General features: G+C 39.5%; 1 protein-coding gene across 1 annotated transcript; it reads left to right on the plus strand.

The window, feature by feature from the left end:
- Nucleotides 1-240: 240 nt before the first annotated feature.
- Nucleotides 241-13,934, plus strand: LOC143288396 (mediator of RNA polymerase II transcription subunit 19-like). The gene is made up of 6 exons (XM_076596816.1): nucleotides 241-505; nucleotides 3,154-3,310; nucleotides 4,238-4,337; nucleotides 5,036-5,147; nucleotides 7,412-7,521; nucleotides 12,230-13,934. The coding sequence occupies exons 1-6, from the start codon at nucleotides 337-339 to the stop codon at nucleotides 12,287-12,289; spliced, it is 708 nt and encodes a 235-aa protein (XP_076452931.1). The 5' UTR covers nucleotides 241-336; the 3' UTR covers nucleotides 12,290-13,934.

Raw genomic sequence — 13,934 nt, forward strand, 5'->3', positions numbered from 1 at the left:
ATATTGGAAGTTCAGTTTCGGGGAGACTGACTGGATGAAACTGGCTACACACAGTTGCCGCATATCTGTTAACCTCAAAATTGAAGAATTTTGTCTAGTCTAGTCTAGTCTAGTCTAGTCTAGTCTAGTCTAGTCTCTCTCTCTCTCTCTCTCTCTCTCTCTCTCTCTCTCTCTCTCTCTCTCTCTCGTTAGCAGTTATTAGCCATATTTGGGTAGTGCACGGCTGAAAGACACTTCCTGTACTTCCAAGATGGCAGCGTGATTTGCGAAGCTGTTGTTTGCATGTTAGCAAGTCAAACTACCTTTGGCGAACAAGAAAAACCAATGTTTTAAACAATGCAGTCGTCTCCACGCTCCAGCCCTCGCGAGAGGGGATCTCGATCACCAGCGTATGTCCCGAGGCAGGATTCTACGGGTACATTGAAAGCCACGATCAGTTTAATTCCGGGAAAAAATCCGTCTGTCACGCAGACAGGGACCTTTTACCTCATCAAAGATACCCCAGGTTTGTGTGTGTGTTTATTTTTGTTATGTTAATTTGGTTTACTGTTGATTTGTTTGATGTGTATGTGTGTGTGACAGAGAAAGCGTAATTAGTTCCGCCCCACTCTGCATGTTTCTCTTTCGATGTTTCGTTTGTTTGGTGTTGTGTACCGGTATTTGGTTTAGAATTCGTAAAAAAAAAATTCTTCAAATTAAACAGTTAATGAGTTATGCCAGGTTTTTACATGAATATGAAATCATAATGATAAAATAGATGTATTTGACAGGAAAAAAAACTACTGCCACAGCGTTTTCAACTGTCCAAATAATGAAAGGCCAGATTGTAATATGTCCAGTGTTGATGGAACCAACTCTTGTGCCAAACAGTATGTATCTTTTAGTTTTAGATCCGGCTGTGAGTCAATTCCTAGTCGTTTTGATTAAATCTAGAATGCTTTGAATTGAATACAACAAGCAAATAAACACACTTTGGATTAAAGACAACTGAACAACAACAAACAAGCAAGCAAAATGATTCACTCCTGTTCCCAGGAGTGTAGCAATATTCCTGGCCCAATGTGTGGATATTGTCTTTTTGATACGAAACACACACACACACACACACACACACACTGGTATACGCACATATACAGACATTTCCAACCCATACAGACATACCTACAGCAGCAGACGCACATACACAGGAATGCAAATGCACACACACACACAACCTGCGTGAAACAGCTATAGCAGCAGACACCTTGGACACCTTTAAGTCTAGGGTGCCCCCCAATCAGTAGTTAATTAGATAACAGGTCCCCTACCCCCCCACCCCCCTTCCTCCTCCCCACCCCCTCTCTTACCCTAGTATTTTTGGGTTTTTTTAATTTATTTTTGGGGCCCTGCTGTCTTAGATCAGCAAGGGACCGGCTAGCTCGGAAGGGCGAAAAGTGAAGTGATAGTAGCCTGCCGGAGAACCCACTTAGAGTAGGACTAAGTTTTCATCCTCACTAATAGGTCTGTCACTTTCTGTAGCTTGTTTTTCTTTCATCACAACCCAACAAAAACGGCGTAAAAATCAAATTGATGATTGTGGCCGTCAACACAGTGAAAGTGAAAGTGAACATACATATGCAAACACACACATGCACATACACACAAACACATGTACAATTGTACTTTCATTTGTATTTCTCTTTTTTTCACAACAGATTTCTCTTTTTGAAATTCGGTCTGCTCTCCCCGGGGAGAGCACGTTGCTATGCTGACACCACCACCCATTTTTTTGGTATTTTTTTCTGCCTGCAATTTTATTTGTTTTCCTGTTGAAGTAAATTTTACTACAGAATTTTGCCAGGGACAAACCATTTTTGGTGCCGCGGGTTCTTTTATGTGCGCTTAATGCATGAATGACTAATCACACACACACACACACACACACACACACACACACACACACACACACACACACATGCACAATCTCTCTGTCTGGCCACTTCTTAATCATCACTTTATGCAACAAAAACCTCAACTTTTTTTTTAGCTGAAATTGTGTGAACAGTTGATGCAACTTTTTGTGTGCTGAAACTGTGTCAACCAATCAGGGATCAGGTTGGGTTCAATAGACAATAGGTCATATGACCGGAAGAACATAAAATCAATAGGTCATTTTGAAAATCAATAGGTCAAATATCACCCGTCCCGGGCTTTTTCAAACTTTAATAATGCACAAATGAAAGGAAAATGTAATACATTGGCCATTCTGGTCATTCATTGACTAGAAAAAAAAAGAAGTTAAGAATGTCATTGATTTCTGACAAGAAAATGCAATGTTCTGGTCTTCTGAAGCTCGCGAAAGGCAGCGATAAAGATTCGTTTCGGATTTCGTTTCGTCACGGATCTGTATTTTAATAAACCAGTTTATAGTCATTTCCTGTAGGAGCAGACGACAAAGCGATCGCGATCGTTAAAGAGAGAGAGAGAGAGATGGTTACTTTGGTTGACCGACTGGTCATAAAAACAATGTCACATGACCTGGCAACTTGAAAAACAATAGGTCATTTCAAAATTAAATGCATCAATGACCGATGTCGAACCTGATCCCTGTTGGACCAATGATGCAGTAACAATACACTTGGTGGCTGCAGCTGGTATAAAGTTCTACAAGTGTTTTAGATCTGTGATCTATAGCCAAAGTATTAAACTCCATTACGAGCAGAAAATTATATTTTGTCTTATGCTAGATTTTACTACTTAAGGCTGTTCTTTCTTTTGGTGTATTTATGCAATATGTGCCATTAAAGAAAAAAAAGAAGTAAATATTGACCCCTAATATTATAATAATATTATCAATCTTACTAAAGTATGAAAGATTTGTGATTCTTGCACTGTTGTGTTATTGAGGTTTGTAAACATTTTTCGTCAGCTTCAGGAGGGCTTTGCCCCCCACCCCACCCCTCACCCCCTTTCCCCCAGTGAGCTGTCACCTTTCTATCACACCAGGGTTTTTGTAGCAGCCCCACCCTTCAGCTAAAGTATGTTTTTTTTTTTATTCAGTCCCTATTACATCCCTGTTATTAAAATGTTAATAAAAATTGATGTATGATATTCTAACCAAAAAAAACAACAACAAAAAACCTAACCAAATGAACATCTTTTTTGTGTTGCCAGAGGCCACAGATATTTCTGCCAGTATCAACTTGTTGGCACATTATGGTCTGGAGCACTCCTACAACAAATATTTTGGGAAGAAAGTGAAAGAGGAGCTGAGTTCGTTTCTTCCACATTTGCCAGGAAACATCGATACAGCAGGCATTCAGGATAATAGGTAATGTGTGACAAAATTAATTATCTTTGTGTTCATTTTTGTGTTATGAAAATAGAATTTACACCAAGCATGGTGGAAGAAATTCAGGATGTACATATACGTATACAGTTGTAACTTGTATACACTTCTACCTTCCATTACTGAGTAAAATCATGTCATGCAGTGCAACGTATGCATGTATTTGCACAGCTGCACATAAGTATTTATATGCTGTATTATCATCTACTTATATGTATAAAAAGTGAATGAAGCATTATTTCTGTGTAGCCGCATTTGTACTAGAGTACATCATTTATAAACTGTGTTATACTTCAAGTTCAGACTCATTGATTAATGATCATTTGCCACACTGTCCAAAATGTCAACAGCTTTTAAAATTTTTTATATTTATAATTAAAGGTTGGATTTTCCTTTTCCTTCTTTTTTTTTTTCTTTTTTCCCTTTTTTATTGTTTCATCTTCAGTTTATCTAGTCTGAATGAAATTAAATTCAATGAATATCACATGTGTGTACAAATTTATTAGCAAACAATGTCCTATTTATTGCTATCATTAACAAGTTAAGCTGTTATTTGCAGTTCTATGTAATCTCTCTCAGTCTCTCTGTTTCTCTGTCTGTCTGTCTGTCTGTCTCTGTGATGATGTACACATTTATGTGTGTGTGTGTGTGGTGTGAGTGTATGTGTGTGTGTGTGTGTGTATGAAATACCAGTGCAAAATTTTATAATCAGACAACAGTTGATACTGATAAACAATCAAATAAACTTTAATCAGTATGAGCTGTAATATAAATTTTAAAAGAATTTTTTTGTATATAAGTTTCAGTTTTAAGCCTAACATTTTTTTTTATAATAAATTATAATTGAGAACTATGTACTTCCCAGAACATGAGTGATATTGTCTTAACTTTTCCACTCTTTGTACACAGTTCACTGCGATCACTGATTGAGAAGGCGCCCATTACAGGCAAAGAGTTGACTCCCTTGTCAGGTTCTGCACTGTCTGGTTTCCGGCTTCATCCTGGACCTGTAAGTGTGTGTGTGTGTATGTGTGTCACTGTGTGTGTGTGTGTGTGTGTGTGTCACTGTGTGTGTGTGTGTGTGTGTATGTGTGTCACTGTGTGTGTGTGTGTGTGTGTATGTGTGTCACTGTGTGTGTGTGTGTGTGTGTACGCCACACAGGTATGTAGGTGTGTGTACTGTTTTAGAGGCTGCAGCCAAATGGTGAGTGGGAGAGAGACCATTTTGTTTGATACTTTGTCATGTGTGTGTCTGTATGTGAATGGATTCATGTAATATAATCAAATCAGTTAAATGTCCCTTTTTATGTGATGTAAACATGTACTGAGAGAGTGTACCAGTGCTTGAGTTATGATTGAATAGGTAATGATTTTGTCCAATGTGTACTAATTGAAGTTTTTCTTAAATACTATAGTGTGATCTTTTCATGAAACTGTCTATCTTGATTGGATTGAGGTTTCCATTCTTTTGTGTTAAGTTTATCATTGCAGATTGAAACACAAGGATTTTGGCTGCCTTTTTTATCATAACTGTTCTGTCAAAATGTGTGATACGATAAAAAGTGTTTTAAATGCTTGTGGCTAATGCTAGAAATATTATTAGTAAAATAGTGCCTTTAGTGTGTGTATTGTGATGCTGACAAGTGACATGCATGATGATGAATTGAGTCCATTTATATGTGTCTGCGTGTGTGTCTGCGTGTGCAGTTACCAGAACAGTACCAGATGATGGCACAGATGCCCCACAAGAAGAAGAAACACAAGAAGCGCTCACGAGAGCTGGATACCACCAAAGGCAACGCTCTCCAAGTCACGCAAGGTAACGCACTTCAAACATGTGGGTTGTGATAAGTCCTCCAAGCTAAACAGAGCTCTTTATGTTATGAGCTGTCATCATGCTATACAGGGGCACCTTCAAGACCCATTCTTGTATGTTTTTTGCACAAAGTTTTGTTACAGTGCACTGCATCTGCACTAGCTGAAGACACGCAGTTTCCAAGCCAATAAAACAGTGACCAACCTTTGCCACCAGACCAAGTTTGAAGTGAACAAGTGACGGGCACATTAGCCGAATGGTTAAAGTGTTGGACTTTCAATCTGAGGGTCCTGGGTGCAAATTTCAGTCACGGCGCCTAGTGAGTAAAGGGTGGATATTTTTACAATCTCCCAGGTCAATATGTGTGCAGACCTGCTTGTGCCTGAACCCCCTTTGTGTGTATATGCAAGCAGATCAGATACGCACATTAAAGATCCTGTAATCCATGTCAGAGTTCGGTGGGTTATGGAAACAAGAACATACCCAGCATGCACCCCCCCCGAAAAACGGAGTATGGCTGCCTACATGGTGGGATAAAAAACGGTCATACACGTAAAAGCCTACTCATGTACTTACAAGTGAACGTGGGAGTTGCAGCCCACGAACACAGAAGAAGAAGTGAACAAGTCCACTGTGCTGTTTTGACATGAACCTAATGGTGTGACTGAGAGTGTAGAGTCTTAAATATTTGGCGCTGGGGGTGTTTTTTCTGCACGGAAACCGTTAGTGAAAGAGTTTAAAGCTTTTGTGATTACAAATCTGTACGAACCCTTCAGTGAGCTGCTCACATGATTATTTGTGTTGTTGGATCAGCAGACATTTATTGTATATTTATTGGATTGTATTTTATTTCATTTTGTCACAACCGATATCCCTGTGTGAAATTGGGCTGTTCTCCTCAAAGAAAGAGCATCAGTACAGTGCCTGCAAATATATTTGTGTTTTCTTATCTGATTGGATTTTTTTATACCAACATTTTGCCAGGGACAACCTTTTGTTGCCGTTGGTTCTTTTTTCATGCACTAAGTGTGTACTACACTCCAGACGTGTTTTTATTGTTTCATTTGAATGAGTAGGTTTTGGAATGAAACACAGTCTGTGCACCATACCATACTAGGTAAGCAGAGATGGCAACTGTTACAATTTCGCTATATTTTGTTACACTCATTCGCAGTTTTTTCCAACGTTACGCCAAAGTGAATATTGTTCTGACAAGTTCATTTCCGACTACATAGCAGGGTGACACGCTTTGCTGTTGTAACTTTACCCAGATGCTCTAGACCTGTTGATCACCAGGCCAGGGCAGTCACTACTAACCTTGGTCTCATGTGATGATGCTCAGCTAATCACATGCATGTTTATATTGAAACAGCATTGAGTGAACCAATCAGCTTAATCGATTGCCCAAACAAGACAGAACGTGGCTAAATCAAGTTGTGTCTTGATTAACGGCATCTGTGCCCAGTGGAGTGCAAGGGAGCAGCTCGAAACAGAGAAGTCAGCCGTGGATTCCAGTTGTTAGAAACAAGATGAACAAAGACCAGGGAAGCGACGCAGTGCCACAGAGTGTCAGCTGTAAAGAAGCAATGGCAGGGACAGAATTTCGCCAAACGTACACTGAAAAATATCCGTGCATCATGCCCTCCATTTTGGGGAACTTGCATGTTTGTTGTGCTGTGTGTGAGTTGGACATTTCTATCAGGCCCAAGTGTTTGCATTCCTTGTAGATAAAATGTCCAACACTCGGCTTATATCACAGATTGACATAAGTTTACAGTTTACATTTGGGCCAACAGCAAAGTGAGAGCTGTATTATCAATGGCTTCTCCAGTCAATGGGAAACCATTTACAGCTTAGTCTTTTGTGAAGGACTATGACTCTCAAACTAGGAGGCAAAATTGCACTGGCTCTTTGTGCTGCAGCCTTGTGGGCTAGTTGGCCTTTGAGAACCATCCCAACACTGACTGTCCTAAAACCCTCTTGGCTGAGAGAGTGGGGATGTACTTGGACAAGACATTTTCCACTATAATCAAATTCTAGCCCAAATAGTCGGAACAGCAGTTGCCATCTCTGCTGTTCTGATGGTCATAGTTCGACACGACTGACTATCATAGATAAAATGTAAGTTTGCTGATGTGGCTTGGAGTCCAAGTGTTCCTACGAAATTCAAAATGTTCCTTCCAAATTTCCTGATTGTTCCTACAAACACTTGACCGGGGTTGGCATCGCTGGATAAGTGTCGATGAGCCTTTTGTTGCTTTTTTCAGCTCCAGACAGTGCCACTGACACTGAGTCCAAGAAGACAAAGAAGGTGAAGAAGGAGGAAGACACCACCAAGGAAAAGCGGAAGAAAAAGAAAGAGAAAAAGAAGAAAAAGGTAAGTGGTAGTGGCACTTTGTGTGATCCTAGCTCTAAGCATGTTTGAATTATTTTTCCTACATAGTTTGTTGTTTGTTCATGCATTGATATAGCTGGGTTTTTGTTGTTGTTGTTTTTTGTTTTTTTTTGTTCATGCATTGACGTATCTGTACCGAACCTGGAAAATGCAAGAGCACAAGTACGTGTATGCGCATATTTCTAGGTGGAGTTATTGCCTCCTTTAATGTCGTTTTCTCTTGTAGAGTTATTGGAACTTCTTGGGTAAGTTTATGGACCACAGAAATCTTGACCTTCCACTAGGTTGTTGGTGATCTTCTACTATTTCATATTTATTACACTTTTCTACATTTCACTTTTCATATAGCTGTTGATAAAAGTGATTTACCTCTTGTATAATGTCCTTGTTAGTGTTTCTTTAAGATGATGCCTTGTTTCTTTTTTTTCTTTTTTTTTTTTTTTAGGATTGATTTTGTTCTTTTGACTTGAAGCAGTACTTGAGGAACTTAATCATGCACATTTAAAAAAAAAAGAATAAGAAAAAGAAACAACAAACAAAATTTAAAGTAGAAACAAAAGCAAACAAAAAAGACGGTCACCTAAAACATCCTGACACAAATGTACAGTATTGTATCGAAGGATGATACAAATAAATCATTTGAATAGATTATGACATTCGCCTGTTTCAAAATAAGAGAAGCCTCCTTCAAGCTCAAAATGTGTCAGAATAGAAAATGCATCTTTTGCACTATTGTTTGCATTTGATAGTAATTCAACAACTCAGTTATGGTATTTATTGTTAAAGGAAAGTTAGGTAACCATATTCATTTTCTCTTAAACTTGTAAAGCTGTCTGTTGTTGTGCTATCGTTGCATTGTGCTGTTCTGTGTATTCAGTATTTTGTCTTGTGGTCAGGTTCCTTTCATAGGATGTTACATTTGGAAGGTGTCTATCTAACTGACAGTTGTATACACATACATCTTTCTTAGGAGGATTAGCAAATCAAGGACTGGGTCTGTGAGTATTTCATTATCAAATCCAAAATTGATTGTACATTTTTCATTAATAATTCGAGTTCACACAACTTGTACATTATCATTTTAGCAATTCTTATGAGATTGTCTAGAATTTTTTTTTTTTTTTTTTTTTAGTAATCACATCACCAGATTATATGATCGGTACAGTCTTTCATTTCCAAATAAGATATCACAGTCATTATCATTGGATATTCCCATTTCTTTCAAAACTACATTTGTTTCCACTGGTTCAGAGAAACTGTAATCACTTTTAATGTTGTGTCTTCTATTTTATTGATTTTTTAAATATTTTTATTTTATTTTGTTTTTTTTTTAATTTCCCAACACCTATTAGTTCATTGTTTCACAAACCAATTCTTGCAAGAGTTGGGAAGTTTATCATCTGATTTCGAACCATCATAGCATTGTTGTGAATCCTTAAATACTGTATATATATATATATATATATATATATATATATATTACTTTAATTGCCCTGGGTATGTCATGTACACTCTAACATGTTTGTGTGTTAAGATCCGCCTGTATATATCTGTTTCTTGATAGTATGAAAGCAACCACTGTACATTTGTTGGCCCGAAGAAGTGTACGCGTAGATCTGTTTCATACCTTCTGGTGAAATCATTTTGGGTGTTAAGACCTCTATAGTGACAGAAAAATGTGTAAGCTGAAGTTAATCCACTGTTATTTATTGTACAATTTCCATTCTTGAATTTGTTACTGTTGAATAGTGGTTTTGAATAACACTGTGCTCACTCACCTTGCACTTTGATAGCCTGCATGCTGATGTACTTCTGAAAGAGGGAAACATTCAGTGATCTTTTCGTTCTCATCTTGGGAATTCTTCTCACTTCTAAAACTTTGAAACCACACCTTCTATCTTCTTCTTTTCTATTATAGTTTGTACATTTTTGTTCATCACTTTTGCGCCTTTTTTTCTATGAAAATGTAGTGTATATTTTTCTATCATGAGTGTGGTTTCCTGTTTGTTCTTCTTGATTTCTTTTTCAGTGCAGAATATGCTGTGGTCTTGGAGTAAATTTTCATTGAAAAAAAAAATGTAAAGAAATTATGGTAATGTTGTGAGATCTATGTATATTCAGTGTATGTTCTGTCAAATTCCAATTGCATATTCTTATAATGAATTGTTGTGTATCTTGTGCTGTTATCTTTGATAACATTTTGAATTTCAGCGACATTTTTTTTAACCTTTTTGCGGTGAACAGTTCAAAAAGTAGATGGTTTTATTTTCTGTGTAGCTTTCTTGAACTTTGTAGTTGTACATGTGTGAGTGCATGCTCATGTGGATGCAGGCATATGTGTGTGTGTGTGTGTTTGTTTGTGCGCGTGCGTGCGTGTATGTGTGTGTGTGCACATTCCTGTCATCAGCAACTCTCCCCCACCCTCCCTCTTTTTCCGTTCCCACCTCAGCTTCTTCCTTCCTCTTCCTTCTCTGTTTCTTCCCTTCCTTTCTGAGTAATACAGTAAACACACATGAACAACAAGAGCAAAAATGAAAAATACAATAAACACACTCAACATACCAACAACAAATACAATAAATGTGCATTAAGAACAACAACAACAACAACACAATACAATAAACGTACATGATCAGCAACAACGACACAAGAAAAAAGGAAAGAAAAAAAAAAAGAAGAAAACTAGGACGTAACAAGCACACAATAGTGAAACAGGGGTGGAGAGAAAACTGTTCACATTAATAATGACCATCATCTTTCCAGACCTGTGCAGCCCCCATATTTTTCCGTATTTGTCCTGGGGGGTGGGGGGGAGAAATACAGAAATCTGATTACATAAACCAAAATCCAATTTCTCAGCAGTCTAAAATATGAAGAAGAAAAAAATCCAACAAGAAAATGGTTACGACATATTGCAAGTAAGCATTTTTTTCTTTTATAAGAGAGTGGGAGGGAGGAGGAGGGAGAGAGAGAGAGAGAGCAATGATCAATATTGATCAGATGTGATAAAATACTGAAAGTCCATAAAAAAAAAATACTGAAGACTGTCATGACAGTACTGAAAAGGGTAGTTGAGGGGTGCACAAGTACTGAAAAGCGTAGTTGAGGGGTGCACAGGGTAGTTGAGGGGTGCACAAGTACTGAAAAGGGTAGTTGAGGGGTGCACAAGTACTGAAAACCGTAGTTGAGGTGTGCACAGGGTAGTTCAGGGGTGCAGGGTAGTTGAGGGGTGCACAAGTACTGAAAAACATAGTTGAGGGGTGCACAGGATAGTTGAGGGGTGCACAAGTACTGGAAAGGGTAGTTGAGGGGTGCACAGGGTAGTTGAGGGGTGCACAAGTACTGAAAAGCGTAGTTGAGGGGTGCACAGGGTAGTTGAGGGGTGCACAAGTACTGGAAAGGGTAGTTGAGGGGTGCACAAGTACTGGAAAGGGTAGTTGAGGGGTGCACAGGGTAGTTGAGGGGTGCACAAGTACTGAAAAGCGTAGTTGAGGGGTGCACAAGTACTGGAAAGGGTAGCTGAGGGGTGCACAGGGTAGTTGAGGGATGCACAGGGTAGTTGAGGGGTGCACAAGTACTGAAAAGGGTAGCTGAGGGGTGCACAGGGTAGTTGAGGGGTGCACAAGTACTGAAAAGGGTAGTTGAGGGGTGCACAAGTACTGGAAAGGGTAGTTGAGGGGTGCACAGGTCTGCCTTTCTCTGGTGGGGTGGGATGCAGTGGACGGTACAGGGGGTTCTACATGATCTGTTCCTACATGATGCTGGTGGTGTATTGCATTTACTTATCGGTTGTTGTTGTTTTGTTTTTTGGTGTGTTTTTTTTATGCAGATGTTTTACACAAACATAGGATTAGCTCTCAAAACCCTGTTGGGTTTATGTGAAGATCAGGCATTTGCTGCTGGTTTGTTTGCTGTTGTTTTTTTTGCTTAAAAAAACAAACAAACAGAACAGCAGATGTGGTGTAGCATATATATATATATATATATATCTGTCCACTGATGTAATATCTATACTTGTTGTTTCTCTCATTCTCTGTCTCTCCTCGACTACTACAACTCTATTATCTGGTTTGTCTACGTCATCCCTCCAGTCCCTCCAGTGCATACAAAACTCTGCTGCCCGACTTGTCCTCAGAAAGAAAAGATCTGAGCACATCACTCATCTTTTACATCTCCATTGGCTCCCTGTCTCACACAGAATAAAGTACAAGATCTGTACTCTTTGTTATGAATGTATTCACAAATCTGCCCCTTCCTATCTCTGTGGCTGCCTTCGCATCTACACCCCATCTCGCTCTCTACGTTCGGCTTTGGATCCACTCTGTTTATGCCTACCCAGATTCAAACAATCCACTGTCGGCCGCCGCTCTTTCTCTGTCTCTGGACCTTGCATTTGGAATGAGTACCCCCCTTCGCTTCGTCAGGTTTCCGCACTCAGCTCTTTCTAGTCTGGCCTTAAAACCCACTTCTTCCCAAGATAGCCTCCCTTACCTGCCCCTTCGGGGTTTTTTTCAGGTTTTTTTTTTCAGTCTAGAGTTGTGCGTGTGACTGACTGGTGTGAAAGCGCTGTGATTTGTCTCCACACAAGATTTGGCGCTACATAAATACTAATTATTCTTATTATTATATAGATCAGTTCACACACTCTTGCTACCTCCTTGAAACTGAAATACTGAAATTTGTGTTGCAGCAAAAGCACAGCCCGGAACAGTCGAGCCAAGCACACACGGGAGGAGAGACCGCATCTTGAGAGAGGAGAAATTTTGCCTGCAGAGAAAGAGAGACAATGTGAATATATATGTTTTTGCATGGAGATACACAGTTATTGTGTGTGGATGTGCAGGGCAGAACAAAACAAGCCAGTTGTGCTCTGTTCGGAGTGAATAGCTAAAACAAATTCCTGTTTCATCTGTGAAAGGAGAGCACACGCGTCACTGATCAGTCACATGTCAAAAACAAGACTTTAAAAAAGACCCTGTGACAGTCAGTGGGTTTTTCCCAGTTTGGAGGAGTTTGGATTTGGACGTAGCCAGTTCTGGAGACTACTGGTTTTCTCTCAAATGTTTCCATTTTTAGCTGTTCTCAACGAGAAAATCAAACACTCAGAGAAAGATTGTTTTTATGGTCATTTGTGTGGTTGTCTTCATTGTTCGGACGATCTTTTATTGCAAAAAAGAGAGGGAGTGTGTATGTTTGTGTGTGCGTGTGTGCGTGTGTGTGTGTGTGTGTGATGACAGTGTAGAATGCATGCTGGTGTCTTAAAAAAAGCCTACAAGAATACCTCAACGTTCAGGTTTTACTTGTGGTGTTCTGCACGACAGTATTGGTAAAAGTGGCGTGCTGTTTGCCCAAGTTTTCCGCAGAGCTCTGTTTGTAGTGAGTGTGTCATGTCACCACGTTCGATGAGTGCCCTTCTTAATTTATGGTTGGTTTCAGGGTCTGTGCCTGTCCACTTGTCAAATATTATTGATATTGCGTCTCCATTTTCATCCCTTTTTTGATATTTGTGGTTGTGTGAATAGATTTTAGGAATGAAACACCGTGGAAAGGAAAAGAGATAGTGGGGAGACAACAGAGCAGTTAGTTTTATGAGAGGTTTTTTCTTTTTTTCTTTTTTCTCTTTTTTTCTGTTGTTGTTGTTGTTTACATCACTGTAAAGATCTTATTGATGAGCTTGTGTTTTCTGAAACCTGCTATTCTTACCTTGAAGGGGGGGGGGGGGGGGGAACTCTACTAAAGGAAGGAAGGAAGAAAAGAGAGAATGAAAAAGAATGAAGGAGAAACGGGTCTATGATCAGCCTCCAGAAGTGTACCCGGAAGAACTGGAATTCCTTGGTACTGTATTGATTCGTATTACTTTTTGTCACAATAGATTTCTCTGTGTCCAGTAGATTTGGCTGCTGTCCCCAAAGTGTGCTGCACCACAGAGCAACGCCACCCCCAACCCCTCACCCCACCCCTTTTTCCTGCTGTCAAGTGAATCAGTTTCACTATCAGAGGTAGTTTTTTTTTTTGCCAGGGACAACCTTTTTGGTGCCATGGGTTCTTTTACCTGCGCTGTGTACATGCTGCGCAAGGGACCTCAGTTTATCGTTTCGTCCAAATGACTTAGCGTCCAGAAGGCCACTCAAGGTCTAGTGGAAGGGGAGAAAATTCTGGCAAGTGTGGGATTCTATTCCCTACTGTCAGATTCAGATTCTCTTGCATCCTAGGCGGATGCGTAACCACTAGGCCACCCTTATGATAATGATAATTATGTACATTTATGTAGCGCCCTTTCTATCTAAGGGCTCAGGACTCTTTTCTCGAAAGCAAAAAATATACAAATTGCACGAATCATTCATGACCACTCTTTCTCAAAACCCCTCCCTCCCCCACCCCCCCTCCACTCTCCC

The sequence above is a fragment of the Babylonia areolata genome, chromosome 12, assembly GCF_041734735.1.
Source record: "Babylonia areolata isolate BAREFJ2019XMU chromosome 12, ASM4173473v1, whole genome shotgun sequence".
Lineage (NCBI taxonomy): Eukaryota > Metazoa > Mollusca > Gastropoda > Neogastropoda > Buccinidae > Babylonia > Babylonia areolata.